Source organism: Ranitomeya imitator, chromosome 2 (assembly GCF_032444005.1).
Source record: "Ranitomeya imitator isolate aRanImi1 chromosome 2, aRanImi1.pri, whole genome shotgun sequence".
Lineage (NCBI taxonomy): Eukaryota > Metazoa > Chordata > Amphibia > Anura > Dendrobatidae > Ranitomeya > Ranitomeya imitator.
The window spans coordinates 61,274,565-61,295,241 of NC_091283.1; the positions used below are offsets into that span (position 1 = coordinate 61,274,565).

General features: G+C 43.4%; 1 protein-coding gene and 1 non-coding gene across 2 annotated transcripts in view; both read right to left on the reverse strand.

Moving 5' to 3' along the window:
- Positions 1-247: 247 nt before the first annotated feature.
- On the reverse strand, positions 248-319 carry TRNAE-CUC (transfer RNA glutamic acid (anticodon CUC)). The gene has a single exon. It is a non-coding gene; the product is annotated as a tRNA-Glu (tRNA).
- A 2,516-nt stretch (positions 320-2,835) lies between these two features.
- Positions 2,836-20,677, reverse strand: part of LOC138666254 (vomeronasal type-2 receptor 26-like) — a 33,249-nt gene continuing 15,407 nt past the window's right edge. The window contains exons 4-6 of the mRNA XM_069754485.1: positions 17,104-17,328; positions 6,352-6,475; positions 2,836-3,808 (exon numbers count right to left, since the gene is read on the reverse strand). Coding sequence (XP_069610586.1) covers positions 2,907-3,808; positions 6,352-6,475; positions 17,104-17,328 — 1,251 coding nt within the window. The 3' untranslated portion in view covers positions 2,836-2,906. The remainder of the gene's footprint in view (positions 3,809-6,351; positions 6,476-17,103; positions 17,329-20,677) is intronic.

Genomic DNA, 20,677 nt, shown 5'->3' on the forward strand with positions numbered 1-20,677 from the left:
CATTTAAAAAAAAAAAAAAAGAATAAAAAACGGAATACAAAATTAACTTAGTGCAACCAGAGATAATGGACACAGTGTCATGCCTGCTCTATATAGATAATTGCCAAGATGATGCTGCATTCATGCTATAGGACTTCCTGATTTGATGCCTGTTTTCACAAATCTTACACACATCATCAAACATGAAAAATAAAAAAACGTTTCTTTTGCATTTTATTGTGAAGGAAACAAAAAAAAAAAAAATTACTTCCCTGACCGGGAATCGAACCCGGGCCGCGGCGGTGAGAGCGCCGAATCCTAACCACTAGACCACCAGGGAGGATTGTGAGGAAGTGATACAAATGTCTATAAGAGGAATAGTACGTAAGGGCCACAGTATGCTATACAGTGAAGAAATATCTAAAACATTCATATGGCGTAAAATGAATAATGTAAAATGACTCTAAAGCTAAAGTTAAATATTGAATGAATGAATGAATGAATGAATGAATAAATAAATAAATAAATAAATGAATGAAGAAACAATCGAATAAATAAAATAAGTATAACAACAACATGCGAAGAATAGAGTAGAAAAATAAGCAGCGTCCCTGGGTGGGCTCGAACCACCAACCTTTCGGTTAACAGCCGAACGCGCTAACCGATTGCGCCACAGAGACTCCATGTGGGACTCAGGCTTTTACATGCTACCTTACCTGTAGTGACCGTCAGACCACCAGAAGAGGGCGCTGGTGAGCTCCTGCTGGTGGTGAGATCACGTGACACAGCAGGGAACTGTTGAAATGTGCAGACGCTGATGAGGAGTCTGCTGGAAAGTAAATGGTGCTGCAGGGAATGCTACAATAACCTAATGCTACAAAGAGAAATATATATACAGAGATATATACATTTATTTGTATCATTTTATGTGATATCAATTTAATAATAATGATATATAGAAAGATAATTAGATAATAGATAATGGATAATAAATGGATGAGAGATAATAGATAATAGACAGATAATAATATATAGATATAGAGATAATAGATAGATAATAGAGAGATAGTTAATGATTGATAGGTAATAGATAGCTAAGGCTGGTTTCATAGTTGGGGACATGTGCCTATGTCGGCATGCGTCCTGTGTACCCTATCTTTACCATTAGGTACGCAGGCCATGCGGATGTATACGGATGACTCCGCATGCGTCGTTTTCACGCTGCGCCAACCGCAACAAAATGCAACATGTTGCGTTCGACGCTGGTCGGCGCAGCGTGAAAACAACGCATGCAGAGGCATCCACATACATCCGCATGGCCTGCGTACCCAATGTTAAAGATAGGGTACACAGGACGCATGCCGAAGTAGGCGGAGCGGAAGGAAGAGGCGTGGCAGTGGGCGGGGCTTAACTGAGGAACTACACAGCCCTCCGCAAAGGCCGAGTCACCAAATGTGAAACCAGCCTAAAAGATATATAGATAGACAGAAGATATATAGATAGATTATAGATAGATAATAGATATATAGATAGATAATAGATAGATGATAGATAGATAATAGATATATAGATAGATAATAGATAGATTATAGATAGATAATAGATATATAGATAGATGATAGATAGATGATAGATAGATAATAGATAGATGATAGATAGATAATAGATAATAGATAGATTATAGATAGATAATAGATAGATGATAGATAGATAATAGATAATAGATAGATAGATAGATAGATAGATAATAGATAGATAATAGATAGATAATAGATAGATAGATGACAGATAGATGATAGATAGATAATAGATAGATAATAGATAGATGATAGATAATAGATAGATAATAGATAGATAGATAGATAGATAATAGATAGATAGATGATAGATAGATGATAGATAGATAGATAGATAGATAGATAATAGATAGATGATAGATAGATAATAGATAGATGATAGATAGATAATAGATAGATTATAGATAGATAATAGATAATAGATAGATTATAGATAGATAATAGATATATAGATAGATAATAGATAGATAATAGATAGATGATAGATAGATAATAGATGATGGATAGATAATAGATAGATAGATAGATAGATAGATAGATAGATAGATAATAGATAGATAATAGATAGATAGATGATAGATAGATGATAGATAGATAACAGATAATAGATAGATGATAGATAGATGATAGATAGATAACAGATAATAGATAGATGATAGATAGATAGATAATAGATAGATAATAGATAGATAGATGATAGATAGATGATAGATAGATGATAGATAGATAGATAGATAGATAGATAATAGATAGATAGATAATAGATAGATAATAGATAGATGATAGATAGATAATAGATGATGGATAGATAATAGATAGATAATAGATAGATAGATAATAGATAGATGATAGATAGATAATAAATAGATAATAGGTAGATAATAGATAATAGGTAGATAATAGATAGATAGATACAGTGGGTACGGAAAGTATTCAGACCCCTTTAAATTTTTCACTCTTTTTTTTTTCATTGCAGCCATTTGGTAAATTCAAAAAAGTTCATTTTTTTCTCATTAATGATCACTCTTCACCCCATCTTGACTGAAAAAAAAAACAGAAATGTAGAAATGTTTGCAAATTTATTAAAAAAGAAGAACCGAAATATCACATGGTCATAAGTATTCGGACCCTTTGCTCAGACACTCATACAGTGCCCTGTGAATGTATTCGGCTCCCTGGAACCAGTATAACATCATTTATGCCTTATTGTTGGAAACCACCCACTTGAAGACACAGTATAGTTCCTCGGCACATGACGGTCTGGAAATCCCACTCTTCTAGAATTTGTACAAACATAATCCTAGGGTTATCCTCAATCTAAAAATGGCAAATATTTATTTATGGACCAAACTACACAGTTCCTTTCAATACTAAGTTTTTCTTGTTTTTATGAGGTTTTACCAATATTATATAACACTTTGGAGCAAATACAGAACATAACATCCCAGAAGTGGAGGCCAAAATGGCAAATACCTCCACAGCCACCGTGGACGTCCCTTTAGCACTGAGATAAGTTGGAATGAAGAAAACCCAAACACTAAAGAAAACCAACATACTGAAAGTAATTAATTTAGCATCGTTAAAAGTGACAGGCAATTTTCTAGCGAAAAAGGCGACAATAAAACAAACTGATGCCAAAATACACAAATAACCCAATATTATATAGAAAGCAATGGCCGCTTCCTTATCACACTCCACTACGATTCTGGCCACTTCTGACTGTCTGTTATAATAGATGGAAGGGGGTGTTACGAAAAACCATATCATACATATGAGGACCTGTACGATTGAGCAGGTGAAAACAATGTATTTTGGAACTTTGGCCCCCACCCACTTCCGTAAGTTTTTTCCTGGTTTGGTGGCATTGAAAGCTATCACCACAATCAATGTTTTAGCTAGAAGCGATGATACCGAGATAGCGAAGGTGATTCCAAAAATGGCTTGTCGTAAAAAACATGTTGCTCTTTGTGGACGCTCGATAAAAATAAGGCAGCAGAGGCAGGAGAGCATGAGCGATGATAAAATGAGGTAGCTCAGGTCCCGATTGTTGGCTTTGACAATTGGCGTGTGCCGATTCTTAATATATGCTCCGAGAACTGCCGCAGAGGCCGCAGAGAATAAGATGGCTATGAAAGATAAGACGACTCCGATAGGATCTTTGTAAGATAAGAATGTTAAATCTTTCTTGATGCAAACTGTCTTCGGATCATTGGGCCATTCGTCTTCGGGGCATTTGGTACACACATCCATATCTACAATGATTCAACACACAATTATTATCGTTTGTATAAAATGATATTTTTACAAGTGCATGGACCATGGCTTCACTGATTACTGATGCACTGTAGACTATGTAGCAAGTCAATATTTAGGAAACTATAGCTGGTCATTGTACTATATATGTCTGATGCTGCCCTCTCAGCTAGAAAATTTGTTCTAATATGCAGGGTGGGACATTTATTTGGATATACTTGGGTGGGCCATTTATGAAGTTGGATCCAAAATAGCTGACTTCAAAATGGCCGCCATGGTCACCACCCATCTTGAGAAGTTTTCCCCCTCCCATATACTAATGTGCTACAAACAGGAAGTTGATATCACCAACCATTCCCATTTTATTTAGGTGTATCTGTAAGGGGGTTACCTTCTCTGCTCTGTGCCTGGAACCACTTAGCTGTGCAGCAGGTTTCCCTGGGGGCAGACTTAGAGACCGGGACAGGAAGGAAGCTGGGCTGAGGGAGAAAAAGGGTGTGCATTCTAGGGCTATAGCAGTGTGTACTGGAGAGAGAGCAGCGGGCGCAGCGGGGAGAGCAGCGGATACGCAGATCACACTGACATCTTGTACATGAAAACGGACTCTGCTGTGACTGGAGAGGTGCGCCCTGACGCCCGTGCAGAGACAGTGAACCGTACAGAGACAGTGACCCGTGCAGAGACAGTGGCCCATGCAGAGACAGTGGCCCCTAGTACCCATGGTATTAGTGCCGAGCCCCTGATTCCTGTTAAGAGACCCATATATATAGACTGAGCATCGTTCTCCCGGGATAGGCTGCACTGTTGAAGCAAAAGGCTGAGAGCACAGGGGACCCCGTTTGCCTTACATTCCCTCTGCTCACCACAGTAACCCCTTAAACCCCAGGTTGCGGGTTCCTAGAGACTACACAGCCCACGGATAACAGAGGGATGACAAGTGCCGCTGTTTCTCAGCACCTACATTGGAGAAGACGAACCTACAGTACAAGCAAGTCCTCATCAGACTGATAAGTGTTTTCCCAAGAAATTCCGTTTACTACTGTTATACTATTTGACTGTCAGGGAACTTATACTGCCTCCTATATATTTGCACAGTTATTTTATCAGTTTATATTCTACTGTTTTCTCCCTGCGAGGAGAATATTGCTCCTGTTAATAAACTCCCTCAACAGTTGGTCTGTCTGTTCCGTGGTGACATACCCTGCACTCTATTACATATCCATATACATGGGCCACCCAGGTGTATCCATATAAATGGCCCACCCTGTACATTAAATGTATTTACTGTGTACATTGTATGAAAAACTGACTATATCTAAACTTTTTAAAACTTATCTCTAAGCATCAACCAAAATCTGGACTTTGCCCATAGAGTCCTAATGCTCAGAACCTTACTTTGTTGACTTGCAAATTGCTCATTAGGGGTTTTCTCATGGGATGATACAACTCATACCTGCACCTAAAAGAGCTGATCTTGTATAAGGGCTCATTCACACGTCTGATTTTCACATATGACTATCCACGTTTTACACAAACGCCACTCGTACCTGCGAAAGTCTATTGGGCCATGGTTCCGTGGATAAGCACAAAGACATGTCCAACTTTGATCCGAGGGTCAGATAACAATCGGCAATGCATGGCACTGCAATGGGTCCGTGAAAACAATCGGACTGCACTCAAATGCATCATAATGCGGTCTGATTTTCACGGACTGTCAGAATAGAGGAGGTGGAGATTTTTTTTTCATTTCTCCATATAATAGAAACACAGATGACACTTGGACCACACTGATCAAACTAATCTGTTCCTTTTTCTCTTCCCAGGATAAATCAGACGTGTGAATGAGCCTTAAATAAATAATGTTAAATCCTGTATTCTGGAGTATGGAGTATAATGAATATTTATTAAAATTAGCGATCAGGAAAGTCATAAGGAGATTAAACAGGATTTGCAGGAAGTAGTAAGTAAAATCTCAAAGATCCTCTTCAGAATACCCGTTAGTAATATTTTGGATGGTGTATTATATAATAAAATTATATATAACCCCATTAAAATCCATAGACATCTCAGAATTATTTCTCAATTCTGGCTATAGGATTGTATAAACAGGGCTGCAATCACCCAAAAAATAAGAAAAATGCTCATTTTTGTGGTCTGAGAAAAATTTTGAGCAAGCTTAAAACTCATCATTCTCGGCAGCACATTATCCAGCGTAAACAAGTTGTTCTATGCAGACAAAACAACCATATTAATGATCATTCTGTGTGCACAGAACTTTTGTCAGCTAAATAAGTCATCATACGACTGCTCACTGGCTTGCAGGTAACTGATATATGGTTGTTTACTGGCAGCGGTCGTCTCGCGTAAAAGTGCCCTCATTTTGGACTTGCCTCCATCATATTAGTTAAAGGCTATTAGGGATGTATGTATTTGCGTGGTGTAGATTTTCTCCCAGGTGAGTTATAGCTTGCTTTATGACATATATTTTTGGTTGCATTCAGTATAAAAGAATTGTCGATTACTGTCTATAGTAGAAACTAACCTGTTTGGTTGGAAATTTGTCCTTCTGGGCAATTAAGACAGTCATAGCAGCATACTGGCTGTCCTTCTCGGATAGATTTTCTGTTTCCTGGCTGGCAGATATCACTGCACACAGATTGTGGCATCTGCATGATAAAATGTCATCATTGACAAAATGAGTATGATTCATACATTCTATAGAGCTAAAAACTATCAGAGAATGTGCTTTAGGTAAATTTTACACATCTCTGTTTCATAGTCAAAGAACGGACTGCAATGCACGGACTAGCAGCAGGTTTCCAGACCTGGGGTCAACAGCCTTATGTATGTAGTCCAAGCACAGACTGCAATGCACGGACTGGCAGCAGGTTTCCAGACCTGGGGTCAACAGCCTTATGTATGTAGTCCAAGCACGGACTGCAATGCACGGACTGGCAGCAGGTTTCCAGACCTGGGGTCAACAGCCTTATGTATGTAGTCCAAGCACAGACTGCAATGCACGGACTGGCAGCAGGTTTCAGGACCTGGGGTCAACAGCCTTATGTATGTAGTCCAAGCACGGACTGCAATGCACGGACTGGCAGCAGGTTTCAGGACCTGGAGTCAACAGCCTTATGTATGTAGTCCAAGCGCGGACTGCAATGCACGGACTGGCAGCAGGTTTCAGGACCTGGAGTCAACAGCCTTATGTATGTAGTCCAAGCGCGGACTGCAATGCACGGACTGGCAGCAGGTTTCCAGACCTGGGGTCAACAGCCTTATGTATGTAGTCCAAGCACGGACTGCAATGCACGGACTGGCAGCAGGTTTCCAGACCTGGGGTCAACAGCCTTATGTATGTAGTCCAAGCACGGACTGCAATGCACGGACTGGCAGCAGGTTTCAGGACCTGGAGTCAACAGCCTTATGTATGTAGTCCAAGCGCGGACTGCAATGCACGGACTGGCAGCAGGTTTCAGGACCTGGAGTCAACAGCCTTATGGATGTCTATGAGACTGCAAGGTTTGGGTAAGTGGACCCGGAGATCACGAGTAATTGATGAGTGAAACCAGCCTTTAAGATGTTCTTTGAGAATCTCTGAGAAAAATTGCCTCTGTTACATATTTCAAGCTGCAACCTGTCATTGGCATGCATCAGCACAGGCTGCAGCCTGAGGAAACAGCGCTCAAGATGTGTCTCAACTGTAAGGCATCATCAGTGAGCATAACTGATCTAGTCACTCATCCATGAAGCAGGGATAATAATAATAATTTTTATTTATATAGCGCCAACATGTTCACAGTACATTATAGAGGGGATTTGTACAGACAGTAGACATTGCAGCCTAATAAACACAGATAAAAACCGATACCAAGAGGAATGAGGGCCCTGCTCGCAAGCTTACAAACTATGAGGAAAATGGGGAGGCATGAGAGGTGGATGGTAACAATTGTTTTGTTGTTCGGACGTTCATGTAATGCTGCATGAGCCGGTTATCAGCCTTAGTATGTAGCAGTACAGATACAGAGGGCTATTAAATGCATAAAGTGTATGAGAACATGATGCGAGGAACCTGATTATGGTTTAAGTTTTTTGAATGGGCCACACAGTGATAGATAGGCTAATGCGTTGAGGCGGTAGGCCAGTCTGAACAAATGCGTTTTTAAGGCACACTTAAAACTGTGTGGATTGTGGATTAATCGTATTACCCTGGGTAGTGCATTCCAAAGAATTGGCGCAGCACGTGAAAAGTCTTGGAGACGGGAGTGGGAGGTTCTGATTATTGAGGATGTTAACCTGAGGTCATTAGCAGAGCGGAGGGCACGGGTAGGGTGGTAGACTGAGACCAGAGAGGAGATGTAGGGTGGTGCTGAGCCATGGAGTGCTTTGTGGGTGAGCGTAATAATTTTGTTCTTGAATCTGGAGTGGATGGGTAACCAGTGTAATGACTGGCACAAGGTAGAGACATTGGAAAAATGGTTGGTGAGGAATATCATCCTGGCTGCAGCATTCAGGACAGGTTGGAGAGGGGAGAGTTTGGTAAGAGGGAGGCCAATTAGTAGAGAGTTACGATAGTCCGACTCCAGACGGAATGAATAAGAGAAACAGTAAGAGTTTTTGCAGAGTCGAAAGTAAGAAAGTGTTTTTGAGGTGTAGATAACAAGAGCGAGCCAGTGATCGGACGTGAAGGGTGAATGAAAGCTCAGAAACAAGTATAACCCCATGGCAGCGGGCATGTTGCTAGGTAGTAATGGTGGAACCACACACGGAAATGGCAATGTCGGGCAAAAGTAGGTTAGTAGGGGGAGTAAACACGAGGAGTTCATTTTTTGACAGGTTCATTTTCAGAGAGAGGGAGGACATGATGTTAGAGACAGCGGTAAAACAATCACTGGTGTTTTCTAAAAAGGCAGGCGAGATATCAGGAACAGAAGTGTATAATTGGTGTCATCAGCATAGAGATGGTACTGGAAACCAAATCTACTGATTGTTTGCCCAATAGGGGCGGTATACAAAAAGAAAAGGAGGGGACCTAGGACTGATCCTTGTGGAACCCCAACAGTAAGGGGAAGGTGAGAGGAGGAGGAACCAGCAAAAGATACAGTGAAGGATCGGTCAGAGCGGTAGGAGGAGAACCAGGAGAGAACGGTGTCCTTGAGGCCGATGGAGCGGAGCATAGTGAGGAGGAGCTGGTGATCCACAGTATCGAATGCTGCGGAGAGATCCAAGAGAATTAGCATGGAGTAGTGACCATTAGATTTAGCTGTTATTAGATCATTAGAGACTTTAGTGAGGGCAGTTTCAGTAGAGTGTAAAGAGCGGAAACCAGATTGAAGAGGGTTGAGAAGAGAGTTATCTGAGAGATAGCGGGTAAGACGGGAGTGGACCAGGCATTCGAGGAGTTTAGAGATGAAGGGAAAATTAGAGACAGATCTATAGTTAGCAGCACAGTTTTGGTTGAGGGATGGTTTTTAAGTAATGGATGTATGATGGCATGCTTAACCCCTTCCTGACATGCGCCGTACTAGCACTGAGTTCCCACAAACCGCAGTACTAGTATGGCGGCACGATCGCGCAGCCTCACGCTGAGCGCCGCGGCGATCGCGTGCAGATGTCAGCTGTATATGACAACTGACGCCCCGCAGCAATGCCCACGATCAGCGCTAGCTCCGATTGTGGGCATTTAACCCCTCTGATGCCGCTGTCAGTAGTGACAGCGACATAGAGGGGCATCGCGCAGGGACAGGGGCTCCCTGCGCTCTCCCACAGGAACAACGTGAAACGATCGCGTTGTTCCGGTGTCCTAGAAGGAGTCCCCTGATGCAAGATGGCCACGGGGCTCCTTCCGGGTCCTGAAGTGAGGTGGCTAGCCGGTGCCTGCTCAGAGCAGGCGCCGGAAAGCATCCTGCACTGCCTGTCAGATCGCTGATCTGACACAGTGCTATGCAAAGTGTCAGATCAACGATCTAATCTAATATAGTGATGTCCCACCCTGGGACAATGTTAGAAAGTAAAAAAAAAAGTAATAAAATGTATTAAAAAAAAGATAAAATAAATCCTCAAATAAGGAAGAAAAAAAATTCCCAATAAATCCATTTATGTAAATAAAAAAAACAGTAAAAGTACACATATTTGGTATCGCCGCGTCCGTAACGACCCGCTCTATAAAACTATCCCACTAGTTAACCCCTTCAGTGAACACCGCAAAAAAGAATAAATAAAAACGAGGCAAAAAACAACGCTTCATTATCATACCGGTGAACAAAAAGTGGAATAACACGCGATCAAAAAGACAGTTATAAATAAACATGGTACCGCTGAAAGCGTCATCTTGTCCCGCAAAAAAATAGCTGCCATACAGCATCATCAGCAGAAAAATAAAAAAGTTATAGCTCTGAGAATAAAGCGATGCAAAAACAATTATTTTTTATATAAAATAGTTTTTATTGTGTAAAAGCGCCAAAACATAAAAAAAAATAAATGAGGTATCGCTGTAATCGTACTGACCTGAAGAATAAAATTGCTTTATTAATTTTACCAAACATGGAACGGTATAAACGCCTCCCCTAAAAGAAATTAAGGAATTGCTGGTTTTTGTTCATTCTGCCTCCCAAAAATCGGAATAAAAAGCGATCAATAAATGTCATGTGCCCGAAAATGGTACCAGTAAAAAACGTCAACTCATCCCGCAAAAAACAAGACCTCACATGACTCTGTGGGCCAAAATATGGATAAATTATAGCTCTCAAAATGTGGTGATGCAAAAACTATTTTTTGCAATAAAAAGCATCTTTTAGTGTGTGACGGCTGACAATCATAAAAATCCACCAAAAAAAAGCTAGAAAAGAAAATCAAACCCCCCTTCATCACCCCCTTAGTTAGGGAAAAATAATAAAATAAAAAAATGTATTTATTTCCATTTTCCAGTTAGGGTTAGGGTCGGGGCTACAGTTTGGGTGGGGTTAGGGTTTGGGTTAGGGTTGGGGCTATAGTTAGGGTTAGGGTTGCGGTTAGGGTTAGGGTTGGGGTTAGAGTTAGGGTTAGGGTTGGGGTTAAGGTTGGGGCTAAAGTTAGGGTTGGGGCTAAAGTTAGGGTTTGGATTACATTTACGGTTGGGATTAGGGTTGGGATTAGGGTTAGGGGTGTGGTTAGGGTTATGGTTGGAATTAGGGTTAGGGGTGTGTTTGGGTTAGGGTTTCAGTTAGAATTGGGGGCTTTCCACTGTTTAGGCACATCAGGGGCTCTCCAAACGCGACATGGCATCCGATCTCAATTCCAGACAACTCAGCGTTGAAAAAGTAAAACAGTGCTCCTTCCCTTCCGAGCTCTCCCGTGTGCCCAAACAGGGGTTTACCCCCACAAATGGGGTATCAGCGTACTCAGGACAAATTGGACAACAACTTTTGGGGTCCAATTTCTCCTGTTACCCTTGGGAAAATACAACACCGGGGGCTAAAAAATAATTGTTGTGGAAAAAAAAGATTTATTTTCACGGCTCTGCATTATAAACTGTAGTGAAACACTTGGGCGTTCAAAGTTCTCACAACACATCTAGATAAGTTCCTTGGGGGGTCTAGTTTCCAATATGGGGTCACTTGTGGGGGGTTTCTACTGTTTAGGTACATCAGGGGCCAGGGGTTTAACAACTGCAGTCGCAGGGGTCGCGACTGCGACTGGGCCCGCAGTGTTTTCAGGGCCCGCCCAGTCCAGCAAACAAGTAGCAGGAGAAACAAAGTAGACAAGTCATGCAGGCATCCTGCTGGCCACGCCCACAGCTTCCCCAGACTTTCAGCAGTGTGCGGTGAGTGGGCGTGTCCGTGAAGGACATGTGACCTAGCAGAAGAGCTGGGCTTGTCACTGACTGAAGCTTGAGAGATGGAAGGCAGCAGCTGGTGAGTGAAGTGCAGTCGCAGCTGTAAAGTGCTGATGTGCTGCTTACACCTGACACACACCCACACACACACACACCTGTTCTGTGCGCACAGGACCTGTGATGAGGTCACAGGAGGGGAGGAGTCAGGGGTCACATGATCAGTGGACTCTGCTGTGCTTGATTGTCACGGTGCTGAATGAGGGGATGTTTATGTAACAGAGCCGTGTGTGTACAAGGTGTACAGAGCAGAGCCGTGTGTAGTGGAGCAATGTGTACGAGGTGTACGGAGCGGAGTCAGGTGTGTACGAGGTCTACAAAGCTGAGCCGAGGATGAAAGAGGTGAGCGGATTCGTGTATGTATGGGGTGTATGGAGTGGTGCTGCGTGTTTAAGAGGTGTATGGAGCAGAGCCGCGTGTGTACGGGGTGGACGGAGAAGAGAAGCGTGTGTATGGAGTGTACGAAGCGGAGCTGTGTGTGTGAGGTGTAAGGAGCGGAGCCGCGTGTGTACAAGGTGTAAGGAGCGGAGCCGCGTGTGTACAAGGTGTAAGGGGCGGAGCCGCGTGTGTACAAGGTGTAAGGAGCGGAGCCGCGTGTGTACAAGGTGTAAGGAGCGGAGCCGCGTGTGTACAAGGTGTAAGGAGCAGAGCCGCGTGTGTACAAGGTGTAAGGAGCAGAGCCGCGTGTGTACGGGGTTCTTGGAGCGAAGCCGTGTGTGCAAGGTATAGGGAGCAGAGCCGTGTGTGTACAATGTGTAAGGAGCAGAGCCGTGTGTGTACAAGGTGTAAGGAGCAGAGCCGCGTGTGTACAAGGTGTAAGGGGCAGAACCGCGTGTGTACAAGGTGTAAGGAGCAGAGCTGCGTGTGTACAAGGTGTAAGGAGCAGAGCCGCGTGTGTACAAGGTGTAAGGAGCAGAGCCGCGTGTGTACGGGGTTCTCGGAGCGAAGCCGTGTGTGCAAGGTGTAGGGAGCAGAGCCGTGTGTGTACAAGGTGTACGGAGCAGAGCCGCGTGTGTACAAGGTGTACGGAGCAGAGCCGAGCGAAGCCGTGTGTGCAAGGTATAGGGAGCATAGCCGCGTGTGTACAAGGTGTAAGGTGCAGAGCCGCGTGTGTACGGGGTTCTCGGAGCGAAGCCGTGTGTGCAAGGTGTAGGGAGCAGAGCCGTGTGTGTACAAGGTGTACGGAGCAGAGCCGCGTGTGTACGGGGTTCTAGGAGCAAAGCCGTGTGTGCAAGGTGTAGGGAGCAGAGCCGTGTGTGTACAAGGTGTACGGAGCAGAGCCGCGTGTGTACGGGGTTCTAGGAGCAAAGCCGTGTGTGCAAGGTGTAGGGAGCAGAGCCGTGTGTGTACAAGGTGTACGGAGCAGAGCCGCGTGTGTACGGGGTTCTAGGAGCAAAGCCGTGTGTGCAAGGTGTTGGGAGCAGAGCCGTGTGTGTACAAGGTGTACGGAGCAGAGCCGCGTGTGTACAAGGTGTACGGAGTAGAGCCGCGTGTGTACAATGTGTACGGAGCAGAGCCACGTGTGTACGGGGTTCTCGGAGCGAAGCCGTGTGTGCAAGGTGTAGGGAGCAGAGCAGTGTGTGTACAAGGTGTATGGAGCAGAGCCGCGTGTGTACAAGGTGTACGGAGCAGAGCCGCGTGTGTACGGGTTTCTCGGAGCGAAGCCGTGTGTGCAAGGTATAGGGAGCATAGCCGTGTGTGTACAAGGTGTACGGAGCAGAGCCGCGTGTGTACGGGTTTCTCGGAGCGAAGCCGTGTGTGCAAGGTATAGGGAGCATAGCCGTGTGTGTACAAGGTGTACGGAGCAGAGCCGCGTGTGTACGGGGTTCTCGGAGCGAAGCCGTGTGTGCAAGGTGTAGGGAGCAGAGCCGTGTGTGTACAAGGTGTACGGAGCAGAGCCGTGTGTGTACAAGGTGTACGGAGCAGAGCCGCATGTGTACAAGGTGTAAGGAGCAGAGCCGCGTGTGTACGGGGTTCTCGGAGCAAAGCCGTGTGTGCAAGGTGTAGGGAGCAGAGCCGTGTGTGTACAAGGTGTACGGAGCAGAGCCGCGTGTGTACAAGGTGTACGGAGCAGAGTCGCGTGTGTGCAAGGTGTACGGAGCAGAGCCGTGTGTGTACAAGGTGTAAGGAGCAGAGCCATGTGTGTACGGGTTCTCGGAGCGAAGCCGTGTGTACGGGCTGTAAATTTCCGAGTCGGGAAGAATGGCACACGGCTGTGGGCAGAGCCCAGCATGTGCACTGTGGGGGAGTATTGCGTGTACTCGCCAGCATCAGAATGTGCAGTGCGCATGCTCCGGAGCCGACCCGTGCACCCAATACACCCACACACTGCACAGGTCCGGAAATGACGCACTGCAGCGTCATACCAGGAAGAAACAGCACACAGATTTCAAACGCCGGGAGTGTGCTTGGAATTAGAGCGAGGGAGGACATATTACTGTAGGGACATGTTAGTTATAAAATCAGTTTTCTCAGCGAGTACAGGGCAGTATTAGGTCAGACTATACAACATTGCAACACAACTATAGTGTGGGAAATGAATAGGGAAAATGTGAATTTCGGTGGGAAATATTTTGGCGCGGGGGGGGCCCCATTTGAAAGTTCGCATCGGGGCCCCTCACTTTGTAGTTACGCCACTGTCAGGGCCTCTGCAAATGCAACGTGACGCCTGCAGACCAACCCATCTTAATCTGCATTCCAAACTGTGCTCCTTCCCTTCCGAGCTCTGCCGTGCACCCAAACGGTGGTTCCCCCCACATATGGGGTATCAGTGTACTCAGGACAAATTGAACAACAACTTTGGGGGTCCTATTTCTCCTGTTACCCTTGTGGAAAAAAAAATTGCGGGCTAAAAATCATTTTGTGGAAAGAAAAAATGATTTTTTAATTTTCACGGTTCTACATTCTAAACGTTAGTGAAACAATTGGGGGTTAAAAGTGCTCACCACACATCTAGATAAGTTCCTTAGGGGGTCTTCTTTCCAAAATAGGGTCCACTGTTAAGGCACATCAGGGGCTCTCCAAACGCGACATGGGTTCCGATCTCAATTCCAGCCAATTTTGCATTGAAAAGTCAAATGGCGTTCCTTCCCTTCTGAGCTCTGCCATGCGCCCAAACAATGGTTTACCCCCACATATGGGGTATCGGCGTACTCAGGACAAATTGTACAACGAATTTTGTGGTCCAATTTCTCCTGTTACCCTTGGTAAAATAAAACAAATTGGATCTGAAGTAAAAATTTTGTGAAAAAAAAGTTAAATGTTCAATTTTTTTTAAACATTCCAAAAATTCCTGTGAAGCACCTGAAGGGTTAATAAATTTTTTGAATGTGGTTTTGAGTACCTTGAGGGGTGCAGTTTTTAGAATGGTGTCACTTTTGGGCATTTTCTGTCATATAGACCCCTCAAAGTCACTTCAAGTGTGAGGTGGTCCCTAAAAAAAATGGTTTTGCAAATTTTGTTGTAAAAATGAGAAACCGCTGGTCAATTTTTAACCCTTATAACTTCCTAACAAAAACAAATTATGTTTCCAAAATTGTGCTAATGTAAATCAGACATGTGGGTAATGTTATTTATTAACTATTTTGTATGATATGACTCTCTAATTTAAGGGCATAAAAACAAAAATTTTAAAAATTGCAAAATTATCTAAATTTTCACTAAATTTCAATTTTTTCACAAATAAACGCAAGTCAAATCGAAGAAATTTTACCACTATCATAAAGTACAATATGTCACGAGAAAACATTCTCAGAATCACCAGGATCTGTTGAAGCATTTCAGAGTTATGACCTCCTAAAGTGACAGTGGTCAGAATTGAAAAAAATGGCCTGGTTAGGAAGTTGAAAACAGGCTTCGGGGTGAAGGGGTTAAATGAGGAGGGAAAGATAACGGAAAAGAGAAGTTGAATATTTTTGTTAGGTGAGAGGTGACAGCAGGGGAAAGGAACTGGAGGAGATGTGACGGAATGGGGTCACAGGGATGAAGCAAGGTAAAAAAACTACTCAGCTAATTGAGGAGAATGAGCTGTTTTTCCTCCGGCGTCAAACCTGTTTAGAGATGAGCGGATGAGGCAAAATTCTAATTTGCCTGTTCACATGAACTTTCCTTGTAAATTCAATACATTCAGAAGTTATTCCCTACAAACTTAATGTCCCTTTTGCTCTCCAGACCTAAGAGCATAATAAACATAAGATATAAAAAAAGAATAAATTCTTATATTTACCTCACCGTTCACCTCAGGACCCTCAACTTTTCATCGTCACCGACCAATACCTTGCTGCATCTTATGATTGCCACTGCTTATGCTGAAATTCAGGGGCCGAGAGGAAAAGTCTTGGGTTCATCATGTCTCAACATGCACTGTGATCTTGCATGAGCAGAACCCTCCCAGGCCTCATCAGAGCTGGAAGTACCAGCTGAATGTTAGAGGCTCATGGGTTTCAGCATGACTAAGCTGATTAATTAAGCTTATTCATGATGCTCCTCAGCATTTCAGGTGAGACACATCTCAAGCATTGTATTGTCAAGCTGCAACCCATCTTAATGTGTGCCTAGGATGGGTTGCAGCTTGAATTATGTGACGGCGGCAATTTTGATCACATTCACAAAGCAGACCTTTGCAACTCTTTTAAAGGGGTAATATATTGATGATCTGTCCATGGGATAATTAATCAATATGAAATTGGTGAGGATCTGAAACTGAAAACTGCGCCCAGAGCAGCTGTAGCTAAGCAATGTAGGGGTGGAATACAGCAACCCTGTACATTATTTAGTGATTAATGCCCAGTACTGCGCTCTATATTGCATTCCATGCAGTTTTTAACTAATCGGTGAGGGGTGTTAATTGTTGTACCTCTATGGTTCTCAGATTGATGACTTATGGTATAGGTCATCGATATTTCAATCTTGGACAACCCCTTTAAACAATGCTCTTAATATTAAAATACCTGTAATTAATTAACACAAGCTCATGTTCCATGTGGTGAATAAGACATGTTGACCTGATTAGGTAACCTCAAGCTAAAGAATCCATTCAATTATCAAGTTTAGTTTACCTGTCTGCTTTGGTGGACTCTGGCCAGACAATGACAACCATCGCTCTCTGACTGAATGTCTGAGCTAAGTTTATACTGTTGATTTCCATTATAGAAAAGGTAGTCTTTGTCTCATCTGCCTGAAGTAATGGCGAGTATCAGGGGTGTTGTTAGTGGTCCAAGTAGCTTGATGTCCGAAAGAGACTACGTGTTTGGGTCTGTCATGATTTTGTTTTACAAAGTTTGAAAAATATTAACATATCTTCTGTATCTATACTGTTGTCATTCTGCTCAGACTTTTTCCTGACCGCAGACCCAACTAAGCAGACCTTTACTAAAACTAGTTGTGTGCCTCTGTTTTAGACAGATTGTATAGATTGTTACCTACCTTGGAGAATTTGTTTTCCCAAACTATGGCTGAATTATTTAAAATTATTTTTTTTCCTAACGGAGCATGGAAATCAAAACTTCCAATTCTTTGAGAATTTATGGTCCAGTTTGGATAGTGAATAACATTATAAATATCATAATCAACTGAAATTTCTCCATCGCTAAAGAAAATATCTTGCCCCAGGGGGTTTGTGAAATTGACTTTTCTGAGATATTTATGCAACTGTAAGAAAATAAAACATTATAGAAAAATAAAAGTTATGGAAGATCCTGTCTACTATATATTTTCTAAAAGTAAAATTCCAGCAAAATATTCAGGATATCTGGAAAAGTAACTTACTTTTGTCTCAAAGTCTATAATTTCACTGACATTTAATCAATCAATGCTCCACTGGTCACAACATGTAGAACCATGTGTGGAGCAATAACTATTTTTTTAAAGGGGAGTTTTATCTGTTTATCATAGAAGAACCAAAGGGACCTTTTATAGCAGTGTACCCTAACTCCAATTGTCAAGGCCCACCAACTGATCATGTTTTCAGGATTTCCTTAGTATTGTACAGGTGATCATTCCATACTATGGCTCATGCAATATTAAGGAAATCCTGAAAACATCTGTTGGTGGCTCTTGAGGACTGGAGTTGGGGAACACTGGTCTATAGTAACCAGCTTCAATCTTTTCTACTAAGCTTTCAAATAGAAAGACTCTAGTGAAATCCCATATTACAAGGTCAATTATTCATATGAATGTAATCCAAGATGTGTAATTACTTTACCCAAGCAATAACAACTGATCACTAGAAATGTAAGGTAATTTATCACCTATGAGTTCTGATTCTCAAACTGGGTTGTCTACAAGAGTAGCTATATGAGTAGACTACTATACATGGCTTGCAGCTGGTGATGGTAGATGAGGGGGTTGAAAGGATCCTGCTACCAAATTGTCACCAAAAAGTTGGGAGCTTTGTTGTAGAGCTTAAGTTATTACTTTGGTTGCCTAGATATAGATAAACTATATAGAGTGGCTGTCTAAAGACCATGTGAAATCTCAAAAAATGGTATGCATTCACACAAAGCCATTTTTTTTATATACACACTTTCAATGCAGCTTCTCTGGAGTCTTTAGAAATAGACAAGCTTAGTTCATGTCTGAGTAAGGAGATTTCTTTCCCTGGAACCACTTAGTCGGACAGCTGGGTTGTTGGGGGGAGGACTTTCTGCCCTGGACAGAGGGGATCATGTGACTGCTGGGGGCAGAGAGGAAGAGAGAGGTGTGGTCAGAAAAGAGCGGGAGAGCAGAGCGCGCGAGACAGAGGGGACAGTGCGACAGAGAGAGCAGGCTGCAGTGTCACGCTCCTCAAGAGAGAGTGCTCCCCATGAGGGCACTGAGGCTGAGATACCAGCCATAGTGAAGGCTGGATGTGAGAGTGTGGACTTGGAAGCCTCCGTAATCAGAGAAGACGTATCCCCTGACAGTGACCTGAACGCGCAGCCCCGGTGACTGCAGTGACAAGCCAGGACCCCTGAGTGTGACAAGTAAACTGTTCAGTGTGTGTGTAGCATTGCTGCTGCAGAGAGAGACTGCCAGCCTAATATACAGAGACTCCTGCAGCAGAGTGGCTGTGTTACTTCCAGCTTCACTTGGAGAAAAGACTGCAAAGACTTAGCCCTGGAGTCTCCAGTTCCCAGGAGACAGAGGAGAGACTTCAGGATCTCAAGCGCTGCTGGAGACTGTATCCATGTTGGAATAAGGACCCTCCAGTCAGGACCGCTATGGACTGATAAGTTACAAGAACATTCGTTAATCATTTCGATTCCGCTTAACTGTTTACTGTTTGCTTTATCTCTATTAACCCTGTTGTGAATTCTGTGGCAGAGCTCCCTCCTGTGGTCACAAGTGGTACTTCGACTGGTTCTCTCTGTGAGCTTCCGTTGGTGGAGGAAAGTGGTACTGCGGCTTCTGAGTTTTCTTCCTCAGGTGATGTGGTGAAGTCGTTAGGTGCTGCTCTATTTAACTCCACCTAGTGCTTTGATCCTGGCCTCCAGTCAATGTTCTAGTATTGGACCTGTTTCCTCCTGGATCGTTCCTGTGGCCTGCTGCTCTGCATAGCTAAGTTCCTCTTTGCTATTTGTTTGCTGTTTTTTTTCTGTCCAGCTTGTCAATTTGTTTTTTTTCTGCTTGCTGGAAGCTCTGGGACGCAGAGGGTGTACCTCCGTGCCGTTAGTTCGGTACGGAGGGTCTTTTTGCCCCCTTTGCGTGGTTTTTGTAGGGTTTTGTGTTGACCGCAAAGTTACCTTTCCTATCCTCGCTCTGTTCAGAAAGTTGGGCCTCACTTTGCTAAATCTATTTCATCTCTACGTTTGTCTTTTCATCTTAACTCACAGTCATTATATGTGGGGGCTGCCTTTTCCTTTGGGGTATTTCTCTGAGGCAAGGTAGGCTTATTTTCTATCTTCAGGCTAGCTAGTTTCTCAGGCCGTGCCGAGTTGCATAGGGAGCGTTAGGCGCAATCCACGGCTGCCTTTAGTGTGGTTTGAGAGGATTAGGGATTGCGGTCAACAGAGTTCCCACGTCTCAGAGCTCGTTCTTGTTTTTTGGGTTATTGCCAGGTCACTGTATGTGCGCTGACCTCTATGTCCATTGTGGTACTGAATTACCTTTCACAACAGTACTGGAGGCCCAAAGTACTAATGATTCCCAATAGAGGGAAAAAAGAAGTTCTGAGACCATTTTTTTTTGTTTGCACTGTGTTTTGCCTTTTTTTTCCCCTAGACATTTGGGTGATTCAGGACACAGGTGTAGCAATGGACATTAAAGGTCTGTCTTCATGTGTGGATCAGCTCACGGTAAGAGTACAAAGTATTCAGGACTTTGTGGTTCAGAATTCTATGTTAGAACCGAGAATTCCTATTCCTGATTTGTTATTTGGAGATAGAACTAAATTTCTGAGTTTCAAAAATAATTGTAAACTACTTCTGGCTTTGAAACCTCGCTCCTCTGGTGACCCAGTTCAACAAGTTAGGATTGTTATTTCTTTTTTGCGTGGCGACCCTCAGGACTGGGCATTTTCTCTTGCGTCAGGAGATCCTGCATTAAGTAATATCGATGCATTTTTCCTGGCGCTCGGATTGCTGTACGATGAGCCTAATTCTGTGGATCAGGCAGAGAAGAATTTGCTGGCTCTGTGTCAGGGTCAGGATGAAATAGAGGTATATTGTCAGAAATTTAGAAAGTGGTCCATACTCAGTGGAATGAAGTTGCGCTCGCAGCTTTTTCAGAAAAGGTCTCTCTGAAGCCCTTAAGGATGTCATGGTGGGATTTCCTATGCCTGCTGGTCTGAATGAGTCTATGTCTTTGGCCATTCAGATCGGTCGATGCTTGCGCGAGCGTAAATCTGTGCACCATTTGGCGGTATTACCTGAGCTTAAACCTGAGCCTATGCAGTGCGATAGGACTTTGACCAGAGTTGAACGGCAAGAACACAGACGTCAGAATGGGCTGTGTTTCTACTGTGGTGATTCCACTCATGCTATCTCTGATTGTCCTAAGCGCACTAAGCGGTTCGCTAGGT